Source organism: Euleptes europaea, chromosome 17 (genome assembly GCF_029931775.1).
Source record: "Euleptes europaea isolate rEulEur1 chromosome 17, rEulEur1.hap1, whole genome shotgun sequence".
Taxonomy (NCBI): Eukaryota; Metazoa; Chordata; class Lepidosauria; order Squamata; family Sphaerodactylidae; genus Euleptes; species Euleptes europaea.
This window is the reverse complement of record NC_079328.1, coordinates 9,217,868-9,243,138: the sequence shown is the minus strand read 5'-3', so window position 1 is coordinate 9,243,138 and position 25,271 is coordinate 9,217,868. Positions and strand designations below refer to the sequence as shown.

General features: G+C 49.2%; 1 protein-coding gene across 1 annotated transcript; it reads left to right on the top strand.

Annotated features, from left to right (window-relative positions):
- Nucleotides 1-661: 661 nt before the first annotated feature.
- On the top strand, nucleotides 662-23,345 carry LOC130488635 (basic salivary proline-rich protein 3-like). The gene is made up of 5 exons (XM_056862276.1): nucleotides 662-1,093; nucleotides 1,932-2,061; nucleotides 2,164-2,264; nucleotides 2,865-3,401; nucleotides 23,241-23,345. The coding sequence occupies exons 1-5, from the start codon at nucleotides 662-664 to the stop codon at nucleotides 23,343-23,345; spliced, it is 1,305 nt and encodes a 434-aa protein (XP_056718254.1).
- Nucleotides 23,346-25,271: the final 1,926 nt, after the last annotated feature.

Below are 25,271 nucleotides of genomic sequence, written 5' to 3'. Positions count from 1 at the left end.
GCCGTCGGGGTGGAGAGCAGCCGCGAGCGGAGACAGGCTGAGCGCGGCGGGACCCCCGCAACCCCCGCCCCCCAGCCACGCGCCCCTCCTTGGTTTGCGCCCCATCCCGCGCCGGAGTTGCCCCCCCTCCTTCCCACCGAGGGGGCGGCAATTTGTGGGTGGGGGGGCTGGCTTTTCCGCAGCTGGCAAATGATCCGATTCCCGACCGGCCTGGCCTGCCCGCCTCCGGCCGCTTCCCTCGGAGCGGAAAGGGGCCCGCGGTGGGCGGTCGTCAGCGTGGTTCCGACGAGGGACCCCGGCCCAAGCCCTCCAGCCCGTCCCAGGAGCCCCCTCCCCCCTTCTCCGCCCAGTTTGGGCGCGTCCCCCCCCCCTCGCCCAAGGCCTCTCCAGCCGCGCGGAAGGCGACAGCCGCCCCCAAACCCGAAGCCAAGAACGGGGGGGGGGGGGATAAGAATAACAACAAGAACAACAGCAATAACGATAATGGTGACATTTAACGGGAAAAGCCAAGGCGTGTGTTCTTTTGCAAACGGAGGGGGGGCAGATTTCCCTCCCCGGCTTCCCGAAGCACTCTTGGTTTCCCCGGAATTCGACTTCGGGTCTCCTCCCAACTGTCCTGCTGACCCCGGCCCCTGCTGTCCTTGCTTCTCCCAGGCAGGCGATGGCGACCCTTCTGCGCCTCCGAGGGGCCGCCGGGCTGCAGCTCGCTCGGCGCGGTCGGCGCTCGGAGAGATCTTGTGCCCCCCCACACCCCACCCCGGAATCGCTTCTCTTGCCCGCAGGCCCCCACCCGCACACACGCCAAAGAAGCGGTCACGTCCGTTTGAAGAAGCAGCCGAGCCGCCGACAGCTAAACTGGGCGCTGCCAGGGGACGACTCGCCAGACGCCCCGCGCCCAATCTCCCGCTGCGCAGCGTCCGAACGGCAGAAGTCGGCTTATTTGCAGCTCCGGCGACCCCCGAGCGGAAGGGACATCCCCCCGGGCGATCTTGCGGCCGGGCGGCCGGCGCGAGTCCGGCGAGGAGGACACACCGGCGGGCCGGGAGCTGTCCAGCCTTTCAGCAGCCGCCCCTCTGGCCCTCGCAACGCGCCGGTCGGCTGCTTCGCGGCCACCGCCGCCGCCGAGCTTTCTTTCTTTCCTTCTTTCCTTCTTTCCTTCTTTCCTTCTTTCCTTCCTTCCTTCTTTCTTTCTTTCTTTCTTTCTTTCTTTCTTTCTTTCTTTCTTTCTTTCTTTCTTTCTTTCTCTCTTTCTTTCATTCATTCATTCATTCATTCATTCTTCCTTCGACTTTGGCTTCCCCTTTGGAGAGGTTTGCCGCGGTTACCAAGCGGGTTCTTTTAGTACCAGGGAGGTTCTTGCGCGCTCCAAGACCGGTACATTTTGACCAGTCTGAATAGGCCAGCGCCTGGTGTGTGTGTGTGTGTGTGTACCCATCACAGTGCTGATATTCCTGGTCTCCCCTTCCGAAAGACCGAAAACACTTACATGGGTCTCCTAAAGAAAGAAAGAAAGAAAGAAAGAAAGAAAGAAAGAAAGAAAGAAAGAAAGAAAGAAAGAAAGAAAGAAAGAAAGAAAGAAAGAAAGAAAGAAAAGCGGATGCGGACGGTCTTCGGCGAAAGGCAGCTTCGGCCGGCGTCTTTCCTCCTCGCCCCCCTGCCTTGGGCACACTGGGTCTGCCCGCTCCCCGCGCAGGCCGGCGCCGGGCGCGCTGGCCAGCAGCCCGGATAAGCGGCCCGTTCGTTGGCAGGGCGCCGGCACCAACCGGAGGCCCGGGCAGGCAAGGCAAGGCGCGACGCCGGGCGACCCTGCGCCAGCCCCCCTGCAACGGAGGGCAGCCGCTGCGACTCCCTCTCGTGGGATGGACGGGGAACCGCTCTCGGCCGAGCGGGGTGGCGGGGCCCTCGGGCCAGCGGTGTCTGTTTCCTCCTAGGACCGCGCACCGGGGGACAGGCCGGCGAATAAGGCCGGAGAGGCCGACGAAGGCCCGGCGGCGCCCTTTCCTCGCGCACCCCAGGCGCACCCGTCCCGTCCAGGGCACCGGGATGATTTGCCATCCTTCTGTACTGGGACGGGGGGCGGGGGGGCCTCTCTCCTCCGCGTGCCAGCCGCTCTCTCCTCCCGGCCTTCTCCGGTTTCCTGTGCCGGGCCCCTTTTCCTTCCAGGCAATCCCCATTCATGTCACGGGCGTTTAATCCCACAGCCGAAGGCGCCGGGCTGGGGCAGGCGGCAGAGCTCCCGCTGTCTCGGGCCTTCGCTGTCTTCGGTGAGCTTCTTGCACCGCGGGGACTCCGCTGATCTCCGCGGGGGAGGCTGCCCGGCAGAACCAAGGCGGGCAGGGAGGAGGGAGCCGCGCAACAAAAGCCCCGGAGTGCGCCCGGCGCCTCGGCCCGCACGAGAGGTGGCCTCCGCCGCTTTTCTTTCCCAGCCAGGCCCGCCGCCCGCCAACTCGCCCGGGGAGAAACGGAGAGGAGGCCGGCCGGGATGCCAAGCGCGCCCTTCTAGGAGGGTCGGGGGGGGGACGTGAAGACGCGCCAAGGCGCGGGTTAGGATCGCATCGGGTGGGCCCTTGAAGGGCTCGGTTTCCACGGGAAGAAGGCCTTTCTTTCTTTCTTTCTTTCTTTCTTTCTTTCTTTCTTTCTTTCTTTCTTCCTTCCTTCCTTCCTTCCTTCCTTCCTTCCTTCCTTCCTTCCTTCCTTCCTTCCTTCCTTTCTTTCTTTCTTTCTTTCTTTCTTTCTTCCTTCCTTCCTTCCTTCCTTCCTTCCTTCCTTCCTTCCTTCCTTCCTTCCTTCCTTCCTTCCTTCCTTCCTTCCTTCCTTGCGGGGAGTGGCTCTCCCCGCTCTCCGCGCTTCTCCTCCGGGGCCAGACTCCCTTTGTCTCGTTCCCGAGCCTCCGCGGGGCCCGGGGGCCTGAAGGCGGCCCTCCGCGAAGCTCCGGGCAAAAAGGCCCGCCGGTGACCGCCGGGATTGCGGAGAGGCCCGGGCCCGGGAGCGGGCGGAAGGTCCAGGTGCCCCCCTCCCTCCCGGGGGGCAGCCCGCGGCCCGACTCCTGCGCCCCAACCCCGCCGGGACACTCTCCGAGGGTCCACGGGCAGACCTTTCTCTCCGCCCGGCCAAATGGGAAACCCCCGGGGGCAGGGAAGGGGGACCCTGTTCGGGAAGGGCAGCAGCAGCAGCCCGAGTCCCCCGGCGCCCCCGCTTCCTCTCAGAGAGCCTTCTCAGCCGAGGAGGGGGTCCTTGAAGCTCCCCGCTCTCTTCCCCCTGACCCCTCCAGACCTGCGCTGGGAGTCGCGTGTTCGGAGCTCCCGAACCCAGAACTCCCGGGCACGTCTGAAGAGGCGCCGGGGGCTTGCAGCTCCGCCTTCTGCCGCCTGCTGCTCGGGGCGGGGGTCGCGCGGGTCACTGTGGGGCCAAGATGGCCTCGGGGGTCTCTCCCTTGGGGGTCATCCCCCCCCCTCCAAGCCATCTTCCCGCCAGCCTTCGCGCGTCCAAGGCTCCCAGGAGTCCGCCTTGGCCCCCGGCCCAGGCCCCGGGGATGGAAGGCCGGGAGGATTGCCCGGAGCCCCCCTGCCCTGCACGCCTCGCCTCGCCTGAGCAGCCTTCTTACCGACCATCCCCTTTGCGGGCTCCCTTCCAGGGGGTCTGCTTGGATGCGGCTGCCGGGGAGCGAAGATTCACACGGGGCTTCCTTCTTCACGTGGCGAGAACCAGGGAAAGGCGGGGAAGGGGGGGGGGAGGCGTCCTTCCGGGCCAGGAATTGGCTGGATCGGCTCCTCTTTGACTCTTTCTCCTTGGCACCTTTCCGAGTGTTGATCGTCTGTGACCAGGATGGCCAAGGCAAACCCCCCTCCCCACTCTCCTTCTTTGGGTTTGTATTGTTTGGGTTCCAACTATTGTTGGGGGCCGGCATCATGTGGGAGCAGCCGCTTCTTTGTAATTTACTGACGTTTTAGGAATGTTAAAGTGTTTTTAAATTGTGATTTTATTGCATTTTATAGTATTTGATATTGTGATGTTACCCGCCCTGAGCCTGGCTTTGGCTGTGGATTGAGAGTGGAGTATACATCTAAATTGGGGAAGGCACTGGCAAACCACCCCGCAAACAAAGTCTGCCTTGAATACGTTGGGAGTCACCCCATGGGTCAGGAATGACCTGGTGCTTGCACAGGGGACCTTTACCTTTTATACACCTAAATAAATATATACATAAATAAAATAACCCCTGTGCCCCCACAGTACCTGGATTGTTTACGAATAAATTGTAGATCTGAAGGGAAATGCTTCAAAACTGTTACCCATGCTTAACCTTTTACTGAATGCTTTTGTGATTGTCCAAACGGCCTTATATTATCCTTATACAATAGTGTGATGTAGAGACACACACACTCCCAGGCTCACACATTCACCCTCCAAGCAAGCCAGGGTTGCAACCTGATACCAACCACATCTTGTACCTGCTGAAGTCAGAAAAACTTCCTACACAGGGCGCTGACCATGAAGCCTTCAGATACTGCCCAATAAAGCTTTTCCCCACCTTTGTCCCTTTCTTAAATGTATGTATGTATTTACTTACTTCATTTATACCCCACTCTTCTTCGCAATGGGGACCAAAGGCGGCTTATATCATTCTCTCCTCCATTTTATTGTCACAACAACCCTGTGAGGTAGGGTAAGCTGAGAGTGTGTGAATGGCCCAAGGTCACCCTGTGAACCATCATGGCAGAGTGGGGGCTTTTTATTTATTCTATTTTTATTTAGAATCATAGAAACATAGAGTTGGAAGGAGCCATACAGGCCATCTAGTCCAACCCCCTGCTCAATGCAGGATCGGCCTAGAGCATCCCTGACAAGTGTTTGTCCAGCCTCTGCTTAAAGACTGCCAGTGTGGGGGAGCGCACCACTTCCCTAGGTAGCTGATTCCACTGTCGAACAACTCTTACTGTAAAAAAATTTTTTCCTAATATCCAGCTGGTACCTTTCTGCCCTCAATTTAAACCCATTATTTTGAGTCCTCTCCTCTGCTGCCAACAGGAACAGCTCCCTGCCCTCCTCTAAGCCCTTCAAATACTTAAAGAGAGCGATCATATCCCCCTTCAACCTCCTCTTCTCCAGACTAAACATCAACTCCCTCAGCCTTTCCACATAGGGTTTGGTCTCCAGCCCCCTGATCATCCTCGTCGCTCTCCTCTGCACCTGCTTGATTCTGTCCACATTTGCATTATTTATAGTCCATCTTCCTCACTTGGTAGATTACACTGACTCGATACATTTGATGGATGGGATGGTCAACAAACAATGCAATGGGATAAGGGTTGTAGAACCAACCAGAAGTCTAAAAACAGAACTGGATTCGAACCTTGGTCTCCCAGATACTAGTCTTATGCTCTAACCACAATATCAAGCTGGCTCTCTTTACATCCAGCCTGCTGGTATTCTAGAGAATTAAAAAGGTTGCACACTGTGTAGTATTATTTGAGGCCATCCCAATAAATGGCTCTTGCATGGCTTTTGTTCCTGGATTTTCCTATGAAGCAGCTTTGCTACCCACTTCTTTATATGAACACAGTAACCCTTACAACAACCTTACAAGGTAGGATGGTACAGTTATTTCAGCATTGCTGGTGTGAGGAGGAAGGCATCTTGAGGCGGATAAGTTTGCTTGTTATGCATTTATTTATATTAGTCTTTTCTTTATGACAAAAGAAGGGCAATGCATACTTTCAGCAAGATTTACTGAATACATGGTCTTCTGAGCTCATGGCTGAAGTAAGATTTGAATGAGGGACTATGTTTACTTTATAGGTGGAGCTTAGATAGCCCTTGAAACTAACACAAGACAAGAGAAAAGGTTGAAGGAGCTGGATATGTTTAGCCTGAAGAGGAGAAGACTGAGAGGTGATATGATAACCATCTTCAAGTACTTGAAGGGCTATCATATAGAGGATGGTGCCGAGTTGTTTTCTGTTGCTCCAAAAGGTTGGACCAGAACCAACGGGTTGAAAAAGAGTTTCCGTCTAGACATTAGGAAGAATTTTCTAACAGTTAGAGTAGTTCCTCAGTGGAACAGGCTTCCTTGGGAGGTGGTATGCTCTCCTTCCCTGGAGATTTTAAAGCAGAGGCTAGATGGCCATCTGTCAGCAATGCTGATTCTATGACCTTAGGCAGATCATGAGAGGGAGGGCATCTTGGCCATCTTCTGTGCATGAAATAGGGGTCACTGGGGGCATGGGGGGGAGGTGGTTGTCAGTTTCCTGCATTGTGCAGGGGGTTGGACTAGATGACACTGGTGGTCCCTTCCAACTCTATGATTCGATGATTCTAAGGGCCACTCAACATAAATTTATTTATTTATGTTATTTATAGTCCACCTTTCTCACTGGGGCTCAAGGTGGATTACACAGAGTGAGTCAATATGTTCAACAGGATGAGACATTCAATAAACAATGAAATAGGATTTGGGGTTGTTTAACAAGAGGTCTAAAAGCAGAACTGAAGTAAAGCGTAAGTCTTAACATGACACATTAAATTATGCAAAATTACACAACAGGATCCAGCCCACAGCAACCAATACACAGTAGTACAGACCACAATCCCCAATAATTTATCCAAGGAACTTTGTGAAGCCTTTAGTACAGCTCAAGTCTATTGCCTGCACAGAAAATCCCTCTGGTATAATTCAGTTCTGCATAGTTTGTGCAAAGCAAGAAGAGAGGCCCCTGCCTGACCTCCTCAGGCAGGAAGTTCCACAAGGTGGGGCCGCAACGGAGAAGGTGTGTGTTGGGAGGCCAGTTCAGAGAGCAGACAGGGAGACTTTTTAATAAACTGGAAATAATAGTACCTCTATGTGGACAAGATGTAGCTAAAGTGGAACCTTGCAAAGGTTCATTGGTTGATTAAGCAGATGATGAGAGGGAAGGCATCTTGGCCATCTTCTGGGCATGGAGTAGGGGTCACTGGGGGTGAGGTAGTTGTGAATTTCCTGCATTGTGCAGGGGGTTGGACTAGATGACCCTTGTAGTCCCTTCCAACTCTGTGATTCTATGATTCTATGATTGAATGAAGAAGAAAGAGAAAAAGAAGAAGAGTTGGTTTTTATATGCCAACTTTCTCTACCACTTAAGGCAGAATCAACCCGGCTTACAATCACCTTCCCTTCCCCTCCCCACAACAGACACCCTGTGAGGTAGGTGGGGCTGAGAGAGCTCTAAGAGAGCTGTAACTTGCCCAAGGTCACCCAGCTGGCTTTGTGTGTAGGAGTGGGGAAACTAATCCAGTTCACCAGATTAGCCTCCGCTGCTCATGTGAAGGAGTGGGGAATCAAACCCAGTTCTCCAGATCAGAGTCCACCGCTCCAAACCATCGCTCTTAACCACTACACCATGCTGGCTCTCAAATTCAGCCCTTGCTTAAATTTAGCTAGACCACTGGGAGAGGGGATAACAAACTATTGGTGGTGGAAAGTGCCATCAAGTCACAGCTAACTTATGGTGACCCCATGGGATTTTCAAGGCAAGAGATGCTGGGAGGTGGTCTACCATTGCCTGCCTCTGTGAGGGCTGAGAAAGTTCTGAGAGAACCATGACTGGCCCAAGGTCACCCAGCAGGCTTCATGTGTAGGAGTGGGGTATCGAACCTGGTTCTCCAGGTCAGAGTCCAGTGCTCTTAACCACTACACCACGCTGGCTCTTACACCACTACTGCATGCATTTAAAACATTAATATTCCATTTCTCCACATTACAGTCCATAATTTCTACATGTGTGTGTACCTGTGATACTTTCTTGCTGAGCAAATAAAGAGAAGATGTGTGCTCTTTGACAATTGTTGTGTCACAACAAAGAGCTTATGTAGTAAGAAGATGTGCTGGTCGGTTGCAATAAAAAAACAAACTTGAGTCTTGAGGCACCTTAAAAACCAACATTTTGTTCCAGCCGGATTTTTTAATGATCAGGAGCAAATGAGGCCCAATGTCTGATAGCGAGGTGTAATGCACCAAAGCAAATGTATTAGTTTTCAAAATGCCCCAAGTCTCTTCTTGTTTATCCTATCCTTCATGTACCCATTTAGCAGAGAAAAAGCTTGCAGATTGCATCGACTCCCTCACCGAACCAGGTCTTGGGTCTTGTTGGTTACAGGTTCTGATTACTGTGCAGGATTGGAACCACCTCTGCTCGTCTCTTGCCTAGAAAACCCTCTGGGATCACCATAAGTCAGCTGCGACTTGACGGCACTGTCCATCACCACTGTTGCTGTTACAGGCTTTGACATATTAGAGCACATGAACATAATATTAAAGTTGTACATATGCAGAATCATTTGTCTGTCTCATGGAGGCTAATTGATGGTCAACAAAAATGGACCCTCCATGCCTTTTACAGTTAAAAGTCGTCTATTACAACACTGGAAAGATAAAAGCCCACTTCTGGGGAATCAATGGATTAAGAACCTTAGAACTCTATCAATATTTGAATGTACAGCATATAGATGGCACTATTTTTTGCGAGTGATGTGGTGTCATCTGTATATTTCAAATTGTTAATGTTCCTTCCACTAATTTTTCACACCAGCCTCCATCTAAAACCAATCCAGGTTTCCTTATGATATATTCTGCATACAGATTGAACAGCTAGGGATATAAAATACATCCTTGTCAACTGGACACCTTCTCCATATTCTGTCCTAGCAGTTGTCTTTTGTCAACACAGGATTTTCAAGGTAAGAGACAATCAGAAGTGTTTTACTATTGCCTTCTTCTATGCAGTACTAACCAGGATTAGCTGAAGTGTCACTATTGTTTTCTATGAAAGATCCTCCACTCATGTCACCTTCCACTACTGCTGCTGCTCAGTAGTTACCCTTTACGGATTCTGCCACCCCCATCACCATTGGAACTATCTGTTGTTCTCTTCTGCTGATGTGGCCGCTGATTCCTGATCGGGGTGGACACATCTTGGTCTAGTGCAGTGGTTCCAAAACTTTTCGGGCCACTGCTCCCTTGGTTCCACAAACTCAACCTCAGCGCCCCCTACCCTATCTAACAACACAGTTGATGGGGCCTACCTCTAGCACCCCCTGCTGCCCTCTTGCCTCTTAGTGCCCCCCTAAGTAATCCCCCCAGGGGGTGGTACTGCATACTTTGGGAATCTCTGGTCTAGTGTCTCAGCTGTGACCGTTCTGCCTTGAGTGACTCTGCTAGGAGTTTTGACTCTTGACAGAATCTTGGCCCCTTACGGTATTGCTTAGCTTCACTGACACAAACCCCTTACCAAGTTAAGATGTGCAACCAAGAGGGGGCAGACAATTATAGATAGCAAACAAATATCCACTAATATTAGGCAATGTATTGATACTGTTATCATACCAACTATCATAGCCCTCTGAGGGCATGCTAGAAGAGCCCGTTTAATTATATTGTTCGGTCTATGGTTGGAGAAGAACCAACGAAGCACTAACCCCGTGTGCGTGTGCAAAACAGCTGCACTGAGCTAGCTACGCTGTTTGCTTTTCTCCAAGCTGTCTCAGCGCTGCGTTCTGATACCTCTCAGCGCTGATTCTTCAAGTCAGCCAAGAAACAGAAACTTTCACATATCAAGTAACAGACTCCTACAGACCATAGCCTGCCACACATTCTGTCTGCACTGAAGTGCAACTACTTATTGAAAGTGCATAGCTCTAACAAGTTATATGGACTCCCTCATTGTTTGTTGTATTGCTTATGCGGTGCTTGGGTGGGAATGTATATTGGCAAATTAGAACCAAGTTGTTAAATGAGCTATCACGTTGTTGTTTCTTTGTTCAACGTGAAGGTATATAGTTTTTTTCAACCCTTCTTTTTAGTTATTCATGGTTTTTCTGACCTCCACAAGTCACTCTGCTGTGCACTTGCCCTGAAGTTTGATAGACCTGTTTTATCACAATTGTAAAGTTTGTCCTGCTTTCACATCAAAACTAATTGTGGCAAAATCCATGAATAGTTGTAACTGCTGGTTTCTCTCCCCATGCCCCATGGTGGGTGGCACATGCTGGGGAGAGGAGCAGCAGGAGGAGGCAGCTCTAGGCAGCTGCGGGAGGAGGAGGAGAGTTGAGGCAGCATATTAGCCTTGGTGTGGGAAGCCTCTGCCTGGGAGCTGCAGCGGTGGTAGCAGCTGCTGGGGAGACACATCGAGCGGCTTGAACCTCCAGCAGTGAATCAGCCAGGGAATCAGTCTGATCCCCAATGTCGCTGTAGAATGATCAAAGTGGGTGGTGGTGGTGGAAATCAGCGTAGCTCGGTTGTGTCCCCATGTCTGGAACTAACGGGGGAGACACATCGAGTGGCTTGAACCTCCAGCAGGGAATCAGCCAGGCTCAGTCTGACCCCCAATGTCACTGTAGAATATTGTCGAAGGCTTTCACGGTCAGAGTTCATTGGTTCTTGTAGGTTATCCGGGCTGTGTAACCGTGGTCTTGGAATTTTCTTTCCTGACGTTTCGCCAGCAACTGTGGCAGGCATCTTCAGAGTAGTAACACTGAAGGACAGTGTCTCTCAGTGTCAAGGGTGTAGGAAGAGTAATATATAGTCAGAAAGGGGTTGGGTTTGAGCTGAGTATTGTCCTGCAAAAGTATTGTCCTGTAAGTATCAAGATAATGTGCTAATGAGGGTATGGTATGTTAATATGGAACCATTGTATCCTGAAGTGATCTGTTAATGTGTGTAATCCAAAGCTAATCTGTATGGCTATTGTTGAATGTTGTCTTTGTCTGGAGGTTTTTCAGGGCAGGAAGCCAAGCCTTATTCATTCTTAAACTCTCCTCTTTTCTGTTAAAGTTGTGCTGATGTTTATGAATTTCAATGGCTTCTCTGTGCAATCTGACAAAATAGTTGGTAGAATTGTCCAGTCTTTCAGTGTCTTGGAATAAGACCCTGTGTCCTGTTTGTGTCAGTCCATGTTCAGCCACTGCTGATTTCTCAGGTTGGCCAAGTCTGCAGTATCTTTCATGTTCTTTTATCCTTGTTTGTATGCTGCGTTTTGTGGTCCCGATGTAAACTTGCAGCTGTGGAGAAGTTTACATCGGGACCACAAAACGCAGCATACAAACAAGGATAAAAGAACATGAAAGATACTGCAGACTTGGCCAACCTGAGAAATCAGCAGTGGCTGAACATGGACTGACACAAACAGGACACAGGGTCTTATTCCAAGACACTGAAAGACTGGACAATTCTACCAACTATTTTGTCAGATTGCACAGAGAAGCCATTGAAATTCATAAACATCAGCACAACTTTAACAGAAAAGAGGAGAGTTTAAGAATGAATAAGGCTTGGCTTCCTGCCCTGAAAAACCTCCAGACAAAGACAACATTCAACAATAGCCATACAGATTAGCTTTGGATTACACACATTAACAGATCACTTCAGGATACAATGGTTCCATATTAACATACCATACCCTCATTAGCACATTATCTTGATACTTACAGGACAATACTTTTGCAGGACAATACTCAGCTCAAACCCAACCCCTTTCTGACTATATATTACTCTTCCTACACCCTTGACACTGAGAGAATGTGAGGGTCTCTGTCTTTGTGTCTCTGCTTTCCATCACCTGCGGTGTTATCAGTGAACTCGTAAAAGCAGTTCACACCTTCTGGTCTCAGGCGCCAGGCCTGATGGCCCATGTATCTTCCCCCCCGCTGTTCTTCCTGCCAGTACTCCCTCAGGCCGGTGCGGCCTTGGAAGTGTGATAGCCGCACCAGACTTCCTGGGATCCGTCTGATGTTTTGTATTATGCCAAGCTTGTAACTTCCCATAACAATAAGTGTGAACCCCAGTGCCCCAGTGCCCTGGAGTCAATATATTCTGTAAACCCGTATAGCCCCTCACTTGCAACTTTCTACCTGTGCCTGTCTCATCTCCTGAAGGCTTCAATAAATCTATTGTTTCTGTATCAACGTCTGAGCAACTGATTTGGAGAAGCAAACTCAGAGAGGGGGATCTCTCACATTAAGTTGCAAGTCTTTGCCTCTCGGACTGCAGCTGTACCGCTTTGGACAGAATGTCAGCCGACGAGGACACCACCCCTAACCCCGATGCCCCCAAGGAACCGGACGAGCCGGAGAAGCCGGACCCGAAGGAGGAGGGAGCCAAGCCAAAGAAACCGAAGGGTCGCGCACCCGACCAAGATCGGGACGAACGTCCCCGGGGGCTTACTTATTGGCTGGACTCTCCCAAGGGCTGGTCGCTCTCGCGGACTGCGGCGAAGGATCGCCGGTTGGCCTTCCCCAGCACGGGACTCGAAGGGGACCCGGCCCGCAAAGAGGCCCTCATGGAGGAAGAACGAAAGCAGTGGCAGGAAGACCGCCGGGCTATGCAGGAGCAGATGGAGATCATGCAACGCGTAATGGGTGAGATGGCCACGACCCTAGATGCGCTGAAGTTGCAACCTCCAGCCGGTGCTCCCCCAGACGGGGCGCCGGTAGTTCCGCCCGCAACCCCTGCCCCCCCGGCCCGTCGGGACCTGAAAGTCACGTATGACGGGTCGGGAGACCAGTTGACCTTTTTTATGGTCCAAGTAGACATTTTTATGCGGGAACAAGGCCGAACCTTCGTTTCTGAGGAGTCCCGGGTGCAGTACGTGGCTTCCTTACTGCAAGGGGAGGCGGCTGCCTGGATGGTGTTGCAGTATGAACTCCGCTCGCCGGTGCTGCGAACCCTGGACGAGTTCATGGTAGCACTCCGAAACCGTTTTGAGGACCCGACTCTGGGTGAGCGGGCTAAAGCCTCCCTGATGCAACTGCGCCAAGGGACTAAGTCGGTGGCGCAGTATGCAAGTGAGTTCCAGTCACTGGCTAGCCGAATTCTGGACTGGAGTGAAGCTACCTTGGTACAATGTTTCAGGGAGGGTCTCAACCCAGACCTCCAACATTGGGCCTTCATGCAAGGGAACCCCCCGGATGTGGAAGGTTGGGTTCGCCATGCTGCTGACATCGAGAATCGCAAACAACTCCTGAACTTGTCCAAGCAACGGCTTGGGCGAGACCCCAGGCCCCGAGGTGACCGTGGCCGGGAACTCCGGCAAGGGGGTGGCGGGGGTCTCTCGGCCGCGGAACGCCGCAAGCGGTTCGAGGCCGGCGTCTGCCTGATCTGCGGGGGAAAGGGTCACTTTGCATCGCAATGCCCCTCTCGCTCAGGCCGTCCGACCCCCCCCCGCCAAACCCAGGCCGAGCCGACGAAACCGGCCGCCGACAGCCAGCCTCGCCGCAGAAGTGGACCACTGAGCCGGCGCTCCGGCGCACCCTCCGCTCTCCACGCGCGCCCCCAGGATGGGGCATCCGACTCTACGGTCCCATCGGGGTCCCGGATTACAAATACCGTCTTTGATTCGGACGGCTCCCCGGAAGCCACCACCCCGTCCCCCTCTTCCAGCGAGGAAGAAGAGTGGGAACAGCCGGCAAAAAACGCCGTCGGTCTGCTGTAGAGGGGGCTCCGCAGCAGACCGTCCCTATCGTTGTGCAAGGAGCTCCACCGATGGTAAGCGCCCAAGAGGACAATGTATTTGTGCGTGTTCATCTGTCCCTACCCAAAGGGGGTCCCCCGTTAGAGGTCCCCGCGTTGGTCGACTCGGGGTGTGCCCGCACCATGATAAATGAGGAAACTGCCAAGAAGTTGGGTGTCCGGCGCAAGCGACTTCCGGGACCCCTCCGTTTTTCCCAAATGGACGGGAGTGACTTTAAACGGGGCCCTGTGACCCACAGAACTGCAGCCGTGATTATGTCCGTGGGGGAACATTGGGAACGGTTGTATTTCACCATCGCCCCTATTGTAACCCCTGTGGTGTTAGGGATGAACTGGTTAAGGGGACACAATCCCTCCATTGATTGGGTTAAACGGGTGCTTTCCTTCCCCGAAAACCCCTGTGGGTTGCATGACAAGGAACGGGTACTCAGAACTCCAGCCGCCGCACTGGTAGGGTCCCCCGCCCCAGTCTCTCCTCAATTACCCTCTGAGTACTCGCAGTTTACTGATGTTTTCGATGTTAGAGAGTGCGACGAACTGCCTCCCCACAGAGAAACGGACTGTGCCATCGAGATTGTAGGGGAAGGCAAACTGTCTAAGGGAAAGGTTTACCCCATGAGCCCTAGTGAAAAGACTGTATTGCGAGACTATCTGGATGTCAATCTGGCGAGGGGTTTCATACGCCCCTCCAAGGCTCCTTATTCAGCCCCAGCTTTCTTTGTAAAGAAAAAGACGGGAGATTTAAGACTGTGTATTGACTTTCGCAGACTGAACGCAGTCACCCAGTCTAATGCTTACCCCCTCCCTCTTATTCCTGACCTTCTAGCACAATTAAAGGAGGGCCGAATCTTCACCAAACTGGACTTGGTAGAAGCCTACCACCGCATTCGCATCAAAGAAGGAGACGAACCCAAAACGGCCTTTTCCAGTTGTTTTGGGATGTTTGAGTACCTGGTCATGCCGTTCGGACTTTCGGGGGCTCCGAGTGTCTTTATGCAATTAATTAATGAAGTTTTGCATGATTTACTGTTTCGGGGGGTGGTGGTATTTCTCGATGACATTCTTATTTACTCTGAGACCATGGAAGAACATGTGCGCCTAGTGCGAGAAGTGCTCCAGCGGTTGCGGGAGCACAAACTGTATGCTAAGGTGTCCAAGTGTGAATTCCACCAACCTTCTATTACATTTCTGGGGTATGTGATTTCCCACCAAGGGTTGGAAATGGACCCCGCCAAGGTCCAGGCGGTGCGGGACTGGGAAACCCCCACTACCCGCCGCCAACTTCAACAGTTTTTGGGGTTTGCCAACTTTTACCGGAATTTCATTCCCAACTTTGCCCAAGTTGCGCTTCCCCTCACTGCCCTGTTGCGTACCAAGGACAGGGGGGCTAGCGCCGCACTCCCCTCAGCCCGTCTGCAATGGTCTCCCCAGTGCCAGCAAGCTTTTGAACGTTTAAAGCTACTTTTTTCATCCGAACCCGTTTTGGCTCACCCGGATTGCACCAAGCCCTTCGTGGTGCAGGTGGATGCCTCGGATGTAGCCATGGGCGGGGCCCTATTGCAGAGGGATGAGGGGGGACGGTTGAGGCCATGCGCCTACTTCTCCAAGAAGTTTTCCCAGTCCGAAATCAACTGGGCCATTTGGGAGAAGGAGGCAGCAGCGGTCAAACATGCCCTTACCATATGGAGACACTTCTTAGAGGGGGCCGAGCTGCCGTTCGAAGTGTGCACAGATCACAAGAATCTTGAGGCTCTCAAGGGAGCTAGAAAACTCAATGCCAAACAAATTCGGTGGGCCCAATTTTTTGCAAAATTCCGGTTCACCCTCAAACATGTCCCTGGCAAAGAAAATGCCCTAGCTGATGCTTTGTCACGACTTCCCCAGTATCGCAACGATTTCGATCGCCCCGTCGACTCCCTGTTCACTCCCGAACAGCGAGGGGAAGTCCCTGGCTTGGCCGTCACCACCCGATCCCAAGCCCGCCAACCGGAGACCCCCCCTACGCTCAAAGGTATCCCGGAAGCATTCCAACAGCGACTCCGGGACGCCTCCTTACAGGAGGAGGAGCACCATCTCCTCCCCACTGGCTTGGAACGAACCAACACTTGGTGGGTGCAAGGGGGGAAACTATATGTCCCATCTTCCCTTCGCAAAGAAGTATTGGGACTTGTACATGGGGCCAGGCTAGCGGGTCATTTTGGTTTCATAAAAACGCTTCACCTGGTTCGAAGGCAATTCTGGTGGCCCGGTATGAGATCTGATGTAGAGTTGTATGTGCGCAGCTGCCCCACCTGCGCCACAGCCAAGAAACGGATGGGAAAACCCCCGGGGCTTCTCAAACCGCTTGAGAACCCCTCCCGTCCCTGGGAAGTCATCGCCATGGATTTCATCACCGACCTACCTCCAAGCCGGGGGAAAACGGTTCTCTGGGTTATCACAGACCTCTTTTCCAAACAGGTTCATTTCGTTCCATGTGCAGGTCTTCCTTCAGCCCAGGGCTTAGCTAAACTGTTCATCACGCACGTCCTCAGGCTACACTCGATCCCGAGGAAGGTCCTCTCCGACCGGGGGGTCCAGTTTGTTGCCAAATTCTGGCGGGCTTTCCTAAAGTTAATGGGAGTGGAGGAACAGGGCCTTTCTTCCGCCTATCACCCCCAAACGGATGGTCAAACGGAACGAGTAAATGCGGTAGTAGAATGTTATTTGCGTTGCTATGTAAATTTCCACCAGGACGACTGGGTCGACCTGCTGCCATTTGCCGAATATGCGTACAACAATGCGCCTCATTCCTCTACCGGCTTTAGTCCCTTCCAAGTTATATACGGGACGGATTTTGGCCCTTTCGGTTCTGCCCCCGTCTCGCCAGAGCTCCAGTCTACCCCTGATCTTCAGGAGTGGATTCAGGTGGTTAAATCCACCTGGCCATGGTTGCTCAAAAATCTGGAAAGGGCAAAAAGCAAGTACAAGGAACAAGCAGACAAACACCGGTCTCCGGGATGGGAACTCAAGGTGGGGGAGCAAGTCTATCTGTCCACCAAAAACCTCCGCTCTCTTCGCCCCTGCAAAAAACTGAGCGACCGTTATGTAGGACCTTTCCCCATTACCAGAGTAATCAACGAGGTTACCGTGGAACTGAGTCTCCCTAAGACTCTCAAGGGAGTTCATCCAGTCTTCCATATAAGCCTCCTCAAACCTTATGTAGCAGCTCCCCAGTTCCACCCCCCTCCCGCTCATGAGATTCCTACCGTAGTAGGAGGGGATACCCATTTGGAAATATCCAAGGTTTTAGATTCCAAATGGAAAAAAGGGAAACTGTTTTACTTTGTTCGCTGGAAAAACCTTGGCTCCGCTCATGACGAATGGGTGGCCGCACCCCACATGGCAGCTCCTCGCTTGGTCCGAGAATTCCACCTCGCTTATCCCGATAAGCCTCGTCCTCTCGGAGGGGGGCCTTAAGGGGGGCAGAATGTGAGGGTCTCTGTCTTTGTGTCTCTGCTTTCCATCACCTGCGGTGTTATCAGTGAACTCGTAAAAGCAGTTCACACCTTCTGGTCTCAGGCGCCAGGCCTGATGGCCCATGTATCTTCCCCCCCGCTGTTCTTCCTGCCAGTACTCCCTCAGGCCGGTGCGGCCTTGGAAGTGTGATAGCCGCACCAGACTTCCTGGGATCCGTCTGATGTTTTGTATTATGCCAAGCTTGTAACTTCCCATAACAATAAGTGTGAACCCCAGTGCCCCAGTGCCCTGGAGTCAATATATTCTGTAAACCCGTATAGCCCCTCACTTGCAACTTTCTACCTGTGCCTGTCTCATCTCCTGAAGGCTTCAATAAATCTATTGTTTCTGTATCAACGTCTGAGCAACTGATTTGGAGAAGCAAACTCAGAGAGGGGGATCTCTCACAGAGACACTGTCCTTCAGTGTTACTACTCTGAAGATGCCTGCCACAGTTGCTGGCGAAACGTCAGGAAAGAAAATTCCAAGACCACGGTTACACAGCCCGGATAACCTACAAGAATCACTGTAGAATGATCAAAGGGGTGGTGGTGGTGGAAATCAGCGTAGCTCAGTTGTGTCCCCATGTCTGGAACTAACGGGGGAGGAAAGAGGGAAATGTTGCCCTGGTCAGCCGGCCCCCCCTTTTAATTTGATAGTGCTATTTTAGCGATAACATGCAGTAACTCTGCATAGGATTGCACTGTTAGTATCTATTGGGCAAGAATCTCCAATTCATCAGTTTAGACAAAATAACTCTAGTTCCAGCCCATATCATCTTTACATACTGCATGGAGAGTTTATTAACTCTGGACTTCCAGTATTGGGAAGAGATAGATGATAACACAGTTTGAGTAACAATTCATAGTCATGTTGGGAGGGGGGCGGCTGTGAGCTGCATGTGAAAAATGTTGTTTTTCTTATGAAAAACTCCATTTGCTTTGCTCATAACTTATCAACTGTTTTTCCTGGGCAGGACCCTCCAAACGAATGTTGAAATTTTTGCCTTAAGTGAAACTGGGTGCTACTCTGTTACTAACTAATCTTGGTGACAGCAAAACGAGAGCCCCCTGCAAATGACAAGAATAAGGAGTATCAAGGTGGTGGAGTATCTGGATTGTTTATCTGGGATCAAGTCCTCGCTTAGCAACCAGGTGGTCTTAGACAAGTCCGTGTCTCTCAGCCAGACTTACCACAGAGGGATATTTTGAAGATAAAATGGAATAATTTATGACATCCTGATCTCCTTGGAGGAAGAGAAGGGGTCACTAGTGATTTATAAGAAGGGTGCCTTTTTGTCTATTTGGCTTTTTATTCTGGCAAAATGGAATGATTCAGTTCATTATATTTGCTCAAGAAGAGGTTTTGAAAACTCAATAATCAGGACACCTATTTTTCTAGATTAACTGTGTCCCGTTGTTATGGATGACATTGCTGCTATCCTATTTGCACAGATTTTCCTAACTATAAATAGTCTTCATTTCCTAAGGGTCGCATGCAAACTTATTCTCGATGGGTACTGTGTCACTGGGTCATTGCTCTGGCTCCCAGTCCCTAAGATCCTTACAGAACATCTGAAGATTAAAAATAATCTGCCTTGTTCTTCAAGTTTCAACACTTGCTGCTTTTCTTAACTTAACTGAGAAGCGCAAGAGCTCAGCTGACTGATATTGTAGTATGCAAAATACACTTTCCCCCCAATAAAACAATATATATGCTGTTTGTACATCAGAGGAAAGCAATTATTGGTTTCAAGGAACTGTAACCCTAAATGAAAGTACTTTGCTGCATTTACATTTATTAAAATTTAAACATTAAATTGAAAATATTAATTAGGACTGTTTTCTATGCATTGACACTAGGAAATGGATCCCCACAACTGCTCTGCAGAGATACGGTCACTGGTGTTAACTTGCTCTTTGATTACAAATGCATTTATAGTGCATTTAGGACTTGATTCATTAACAGAAGCCTTATATGGGTATTATGTAAATGTGCTATATATCTTTTCCACAACTACCAGGGCAAGCATTATCAATTTAAAAAATGTGTGTGTGTGTGAATTTTTTTCCCAGTTGTACTCTGAGTGGGGATGTTTTTACAGAATTCCTGGATGCACACAGAAATCAAATAAAACCAAACATCTTTTAAAAATGTAGATGGCAGCTGAGTGCTAATCAATCAATTTGCTTTAACAGTGGGACAGATGATGAATGTTTGTAATTTGATTTGATGTCCCATTTGGATTTTGGAATCAAAATCTGTATATCAGCTGTCCGGGTGACTAGATACTTCTGTTTGCAGTTCCCATGCTTAGGTTCAACTGCTCACCTCCCCTTTTAAAAAACATTAGGTTTGAAACAATATTTCAGAACAAAATACTTGTGCAAACTGAGAAAACAGCTTATCTGGCTACAATAAATGTTTACCAGGGAGCAGAATGTGGAGAACTGTGTGGATGGGTGGAAACGACAAACAGAAACAAGCAAATAAACTTTCAAATAAAATCTGGGATGATGATGAGTGGTTCCAGAATACTGGAATGCCTTGAGGGACTGTGTCAGAGACTGTGTAGGAACTCTGATGCTTCAAGAAAAATAAAGTTCTATGGCATACTGGAAATTCAAACCTGGGTCTCTGAGATCCTAGTCTGATGCGCTAGCCACTACATCATGCTGGCTCCCACTGGATGCAGGGAACTTCATTCCAGGCCACTGCACAATAACCCCTGGGACAGGTGGCAGTTGCCCCATGATGACTGGGAACTCCATAAATCTCGTGTGCAAATGGCTGATGAAGTTTTATGGAGGAACCTTATATGTGCTTTAACTGTTGTTTTAAACTGTTTTCACTGTGTATTCCAATGCTTGTTTTAATGTTTTTGATTGTTCACTGCTTTGGGGGCCCTAAGCTGGGTAGAAAGGTGGCATATTTGATTCTTTCTTAAGTGGTATTTTAAATCCAAAGGTGGTATTTTGAATCCAAAGGTGGCAGTTTGATTCTTTCTTAAGTGGTATTTTAAATAAACAGAACTGGGTGCTTTGAACATCCAAAGGATCATTGTCATTGGTTTCAACTGATTTTTCAAATTGTGCTTCTAAATGAGTTATTTACATAATTAGATGTCTGTGCGGGCTATTACATATGGAAAAAACTAAATGTACATAGCTTGCACATGGAAATCATTCACCAGCGTGGTATAGTGGTTAAGAGCGGTAGACTCTAATCCAGAGAACTGGGTTTGATTCCCCATTCCTCCACATAAGTGGTGGACACTAATCTGGTGAACTGGGTTGGTTTCCCCACTCCTACACATGAAGCCAGCTGGGTGACCCTGGGCTAGTCACAGCTCTCTTAGAGCTCTCTCAACCCCACCTACCTCACAGGGTGTCTGTTGTGGGAAGGGAAAGGTGATTGTAAGCCAGTTTGATTCTTTCTTAAGTGGTAGAAAAAATCAGCATATAAAAATCAACTCTTCTTCTTTTTCTTTCTGGAGGATGGCTTTCCCAGTACCATATTTGGCCCAGCTCCCCTTCCAAACATTCCGCAGGCAAACAAATTGAAGATACTGTCGAAGGCTTTCACGGTCAGAGTTCATTGGTTCTTGTAGGTTATCCGGGCTGTGTAACCGTGGTCTTGGAATTTTCTTTCCTGACGTTTCGCCAGCAACTGTGGCAGGCATCTTCAGAGTAGTAACACTGAAGGACAGTGTCTCTCAGTGTCAAGGGTGTAGAAAGAGTAATATATAGTCAGAAAGGGGTTGGGTTTGAGCTGAGTATTGTCCTGCAAAAGTATTGTCCTGTAAGTATCAAGATAATGTGCTAATGAGGGTATGGTATGTTAATATGGAACCATTGTATCCTGAAGTGATCTGTTAATGTGTGTAATCCAAAACTAATCTGTATGGCTATTGTTGAATGTTGTCTTTGTCTGGAGGTGTTTCAGGGCAGGAAGCCAACAGAAAAGAGGAGAGTTTAAGAATGAATAAGGCTTGGCTTCCTGCCCTGAAACACCTCCAGACAAAGACAACATTCAACAATAGCCATACAGATTAGTTTTGGATTACACACATTAACAGATCACTTCAGGATACAATGGTTCCATATTAACATACCATACCCTCATTAGCACATTATCTTGATACTTACAGGACAATACTTTTGCAGGACAATACTCAGCTCAAACCCAACCCCTTTCTGACTATATATTACTCTTTCTACACCCTTGACACTGAGAGACACTGTCCTTCAGTGTTACTACTCTGAAGATGCCTGCCACAGTTGCTGGCGAAACGTCAGGAAAGAAAATTCCAAGACCACGGTTACACAGCCCGGATAACCTACAAGAACCAAATTGAAGATACACTTGCCGCACAGAAAGCCAAAACAGATGTGTCTGTTGATGACATATTGGTAGCGTTATGACAGTCGAGGCAAAAGTGGATTGTACTGTTGAGTGGGGATTCTGGGACTCCTGGGTGACATGGTCTCTTCTTACACACAAGCCTTTATTGGCATATAAAAAGGAAGAACATACATTTGGATAAAACTGAGTGACATGGTCTCTTGAACAGAAATCAGTTTCCCTGCATGACCAGTTACTGAAAACCTGCTGTCAGGTTGGCATGTCGGATATTTGTAAAAACAGCCAACGGCACCCCTTCTTTGGGACACTGATTGGATCTGGATCCTTAGTATGATGCCTCTTTGTTTCCAAACAGAGCTTGGCTTCTGGACTGTAGGACGGCCAGACACACACAAAAAATGAAGCCTCAAAATGAAGCGTGAAATAAAGCACCTGATGACAAGACTTGGTGGGAATGTGGGAAGAAGAGCTGTGACAACATATTGCAAAAAAAAAAAAAAAGTGCAGCGCTGGTGTTCTTGTTGCTGAAGTGCAATGGCTTTGGCAGCAAGTGATGAAATCAAGCGTTGCCAAAATGAACAAGAATCCAGGAAGCACAAACTCACAAAAAATGCAAGGGGGAAATGGAATCCCCCTGGTATTCTAGACTTCTTCTCCTTCAATGCTTTAAAGAACATACAAAGACCAAGAATTCATTTATCAGACCAAGAATTCATTTAGGATTGGGTTTCCAGCAGTGGCCAGCCAGATACCCTTGGAAAGCTGGGAGAAGCACACCACTTTTGAAATTTATTTTAATTTATTCTGCACTTTGGTTGATCACTGTTGAGTACACGAAGCCAAATGTGAAAATAACAAAACAAACCCCAAAGACATTCCAGATTAAAGTTTTGGAAAGAATAATATCTGTGACCACAACCTTTGTTGCATTTAATTTTCTTGACACCAGTTCAGAGCTGTTGCTTGAGGGAGGGGGTTACACTAGAGTGGCACTGAGCTGACAAGGTGGGTTCTGTATTGTCGGCATATGTGCACCCCCCCCCCCAGCAGTGTACACTGTACACTGTTATAGCTAGGAACTACTAAGCGAAGAATGGTTGGTGGGGCAATGTGTATAGGGAGGGGGATGTGCTCCCCCCTTGCTTACATGCATTGAGTGCATCATCCTTGGAGCATTCCCACTTGGCGGTGCGGAGGGTCCCTTTTGGTGTCTGCACCCTGAGGAGTACCTGTAAGGATTTTGAGCAGATTAATTTTAGGCATATGTAACAAAAACATTGTTCTCTCCCTCTTCTGGTATCCTTGGGGTTCACCTTTTGAGTGAAGTGTCCCTTACCAAATCCCTGCTCTGGTATGTGTTCTTGACATGAAGCTAGAGTAGGGTTGCCAACTTCAGGTTGGAAAATTCCTGGAGATTTGGGGGTGAGCCTGGGCAGGGTGGAATTTGGAGAGACAAGGGTCTTAGCAGCATATAATGCCATAGAGTGCATCCTCCATAGGAGTTGATCTCTGTCATCTGGAGATCAGTTGTAATTCCAGGAGATCTCTAGACCCCCACATGAGGTTGGCAATCCTTGGCCAGAGAGATACAGCCGGAAGATTTGCAGCCTGTCATCTGAGTTACAGGTGTCCGAGTTGGGGTTTACAATGCTTGGGAGGGTGGTGATTATCCACAGACTTAATTGCTATCCTGTGCTGGTCTGGCTCTTGGAGGCAGGTGGGGAGGGCACTTGATTTTTCACTAGTTTTGGCCTCTACAAGATGCTTTCCATGGCATAATATCATGCCAGCTTCAAGGCCAAGCCTGTGGCTGGAGAAGCTGTGTCAATTAAGCCTGGATCCTGATGACATGCCCCTGACGCCATCCCGTTCTACACCACAGCCAGTGTTACACAATCCCAACGTGGATGTGGAGCTGGTGATCTTTGGTACCAGCATGTCTCCAGATGTGTCGGCACACCTTCAAGATGTAGTGGTGGGTCTCTGACATACATCGGTGCAGGGTCTAGCTGCCATCCTAAGCCATTTGGGGATGGGGTTTTAGACTGGTGCTGCCCAACATGTACAAGGAAAGTGAGATCGCACATTATGAAGCATCCTTGCCACCATACAAATATTTTACTATATGAAAGACAAATTGTTTTAACGTTCTTAATATTCCCAATGAACTTCCTATGGAAAGCCTGGCCCCGTCACTCAATCTTCAGCAGGCAGTTAGACACAGTTTTATTCAAGACTGTATTTAACTAATTTAGTTTTTATTTATTGTCAGTCCTAATTGGAGATTTCAAATTGTGGTCTTTCAGGTTTTTTTTAAAAAATAATAATTGTTTTGTTTACATTGTTAAGAATTCCTGAGTTCTGCAAAGTAGGAAGACAGCTAATAAATGTTTTAAACAAACATATAGATCAGTGGTTCCCACCCTTTTTTTGACCAGGGACCACTAGGACCTTTTTGTTCGGTGCAGGGACCCCAAGGTTCAAAATAAAAATTCAGAGAATTTGAAAATAAACTTTAATCATAACTGTTAGGTAAACAAAAATATTTTCTGGTAGGGTATGAGCTTTCGTGAGCCACAGCTCACTACTTCAGATATCTTCAAGTATCTGAAGAAGTGAGCTGTGGCTCCCAAAAGCTCATACCCTACCAAAAATATTGTTGTTAGTCTTGAAGGTGCTACTGGACTCTTGCCCTTTTCTACTACTGCAGAAAGACTAACACGGCTACCCACTGTGAATTATCTTGTTAGGTAAACGTTAAACTTAGAATAATATTTGAATATATATTTTTATAATAGAGAACTTTTAATTGAAAATATTAATTTATTATGGGTTTATAACTTTGTTTCGCAGCCCCCTGGTTTGGTTCTTGTGGACCCCTGGGGGTCCATGGACCCCTGGTTGGGAACCAGTGATATAGATGTTAAAATTGGCAGCAGAATCCATGCAGGTGAGAGCAGATTAACTGACATCCAACTTCTCCAACTTATTTTATCTGTGGGATTGATATATAATTTAATATTTTGTTGGGGGGATCCTGAGGGCTAATTTTGTCACACAGTCAATAATGGCATGAGTTTGAAACCCACTGAATCACAGTTTCCTAGCAGAAGCCGTTAAATGAATTAGGCATCATTGCCACATCCACCGACCTAGGAGTAAAACTCACTTTTGCAGGGACTTGCTTCTAAGCATGGGATCCCATTAGGGCTGCCAACATCCAAGTAGAGCTTGGCGTTCTCCTTGAATTATAACTGCCCTCCAAATCACAGAGATCCGTTTCTCTGGAGAACATGGCAGTTGCAGATGATGGATTTACTCTTGAGTAAGCGCCGCACTTTTAGGTTGACAATGAGGAAATTAAAATTGTTCAAGACTTTCTATTCCTTGGCTCCACCATCAACCAAAAGGGAGACTGCAGCCAAGAAATCAGAAGGAGATTGAGACTGGGAAGGGCAGCCATGAAGGAGCTAGAAAAGATTTTGAAGTGTAAGGACGTGTCACTGGCCACCAAGAAGATTAATTCATGCCATCGTATTCCCTATTACTATGTATGGGTGTAAAAGCTGGACAGTGAGGAAAGCTGATAGGAAGAAAATAGATTCCTTCAAAATGTGGTGTTGAAGGAGAGGGTTACGGATTCCGTGAACTGCCAAAAAACAAACCAGTGGGTTCTAGATCAAATCAAGCCTGAACTGACCCTAGAAGCTAAAACGACTAAACTGAGGCTATCGTATTTTGGTCACGTCATGAGAAGACAAGAGTCACAGGAAAAGACAGTCACGCTAGGAAAAGTTGAGGGCAGTGTGACAGCAGGTAGACTTCCCCTGACTATGGAAGATCCACTGACTTAGCAATTTGTAATAATCTCTTTTCATTGGTTCTTGTAGGTTATCCGGGCTGTGTAACCGTG

Bases quoted from the DNA above. Each gene is read 5' to 3' on its own strand.
- LOC130488635 (XM_056862276.1), top strand. From the start codon at position 662: ATGGCGACCCTTCTGCGCCTCCGAGGGGCCGCCGGGCTGCAGCTCGCT. The intron at 2,265-2,864 runs GTGAGCTTCTTG...CTCCGGGGCCAG, and splicing joins TCGGGCCTTCGCTGTCTTCG to ACTCCCTTTGTCTCGTTCCC. The intron at 3,402-23,240 runs GTGGGGCCAAGA...TCTACACCACAG, and splicing joins CGGGGGTCGCGCGGGTCACT to CCAGTGTTACACAATCCCAA.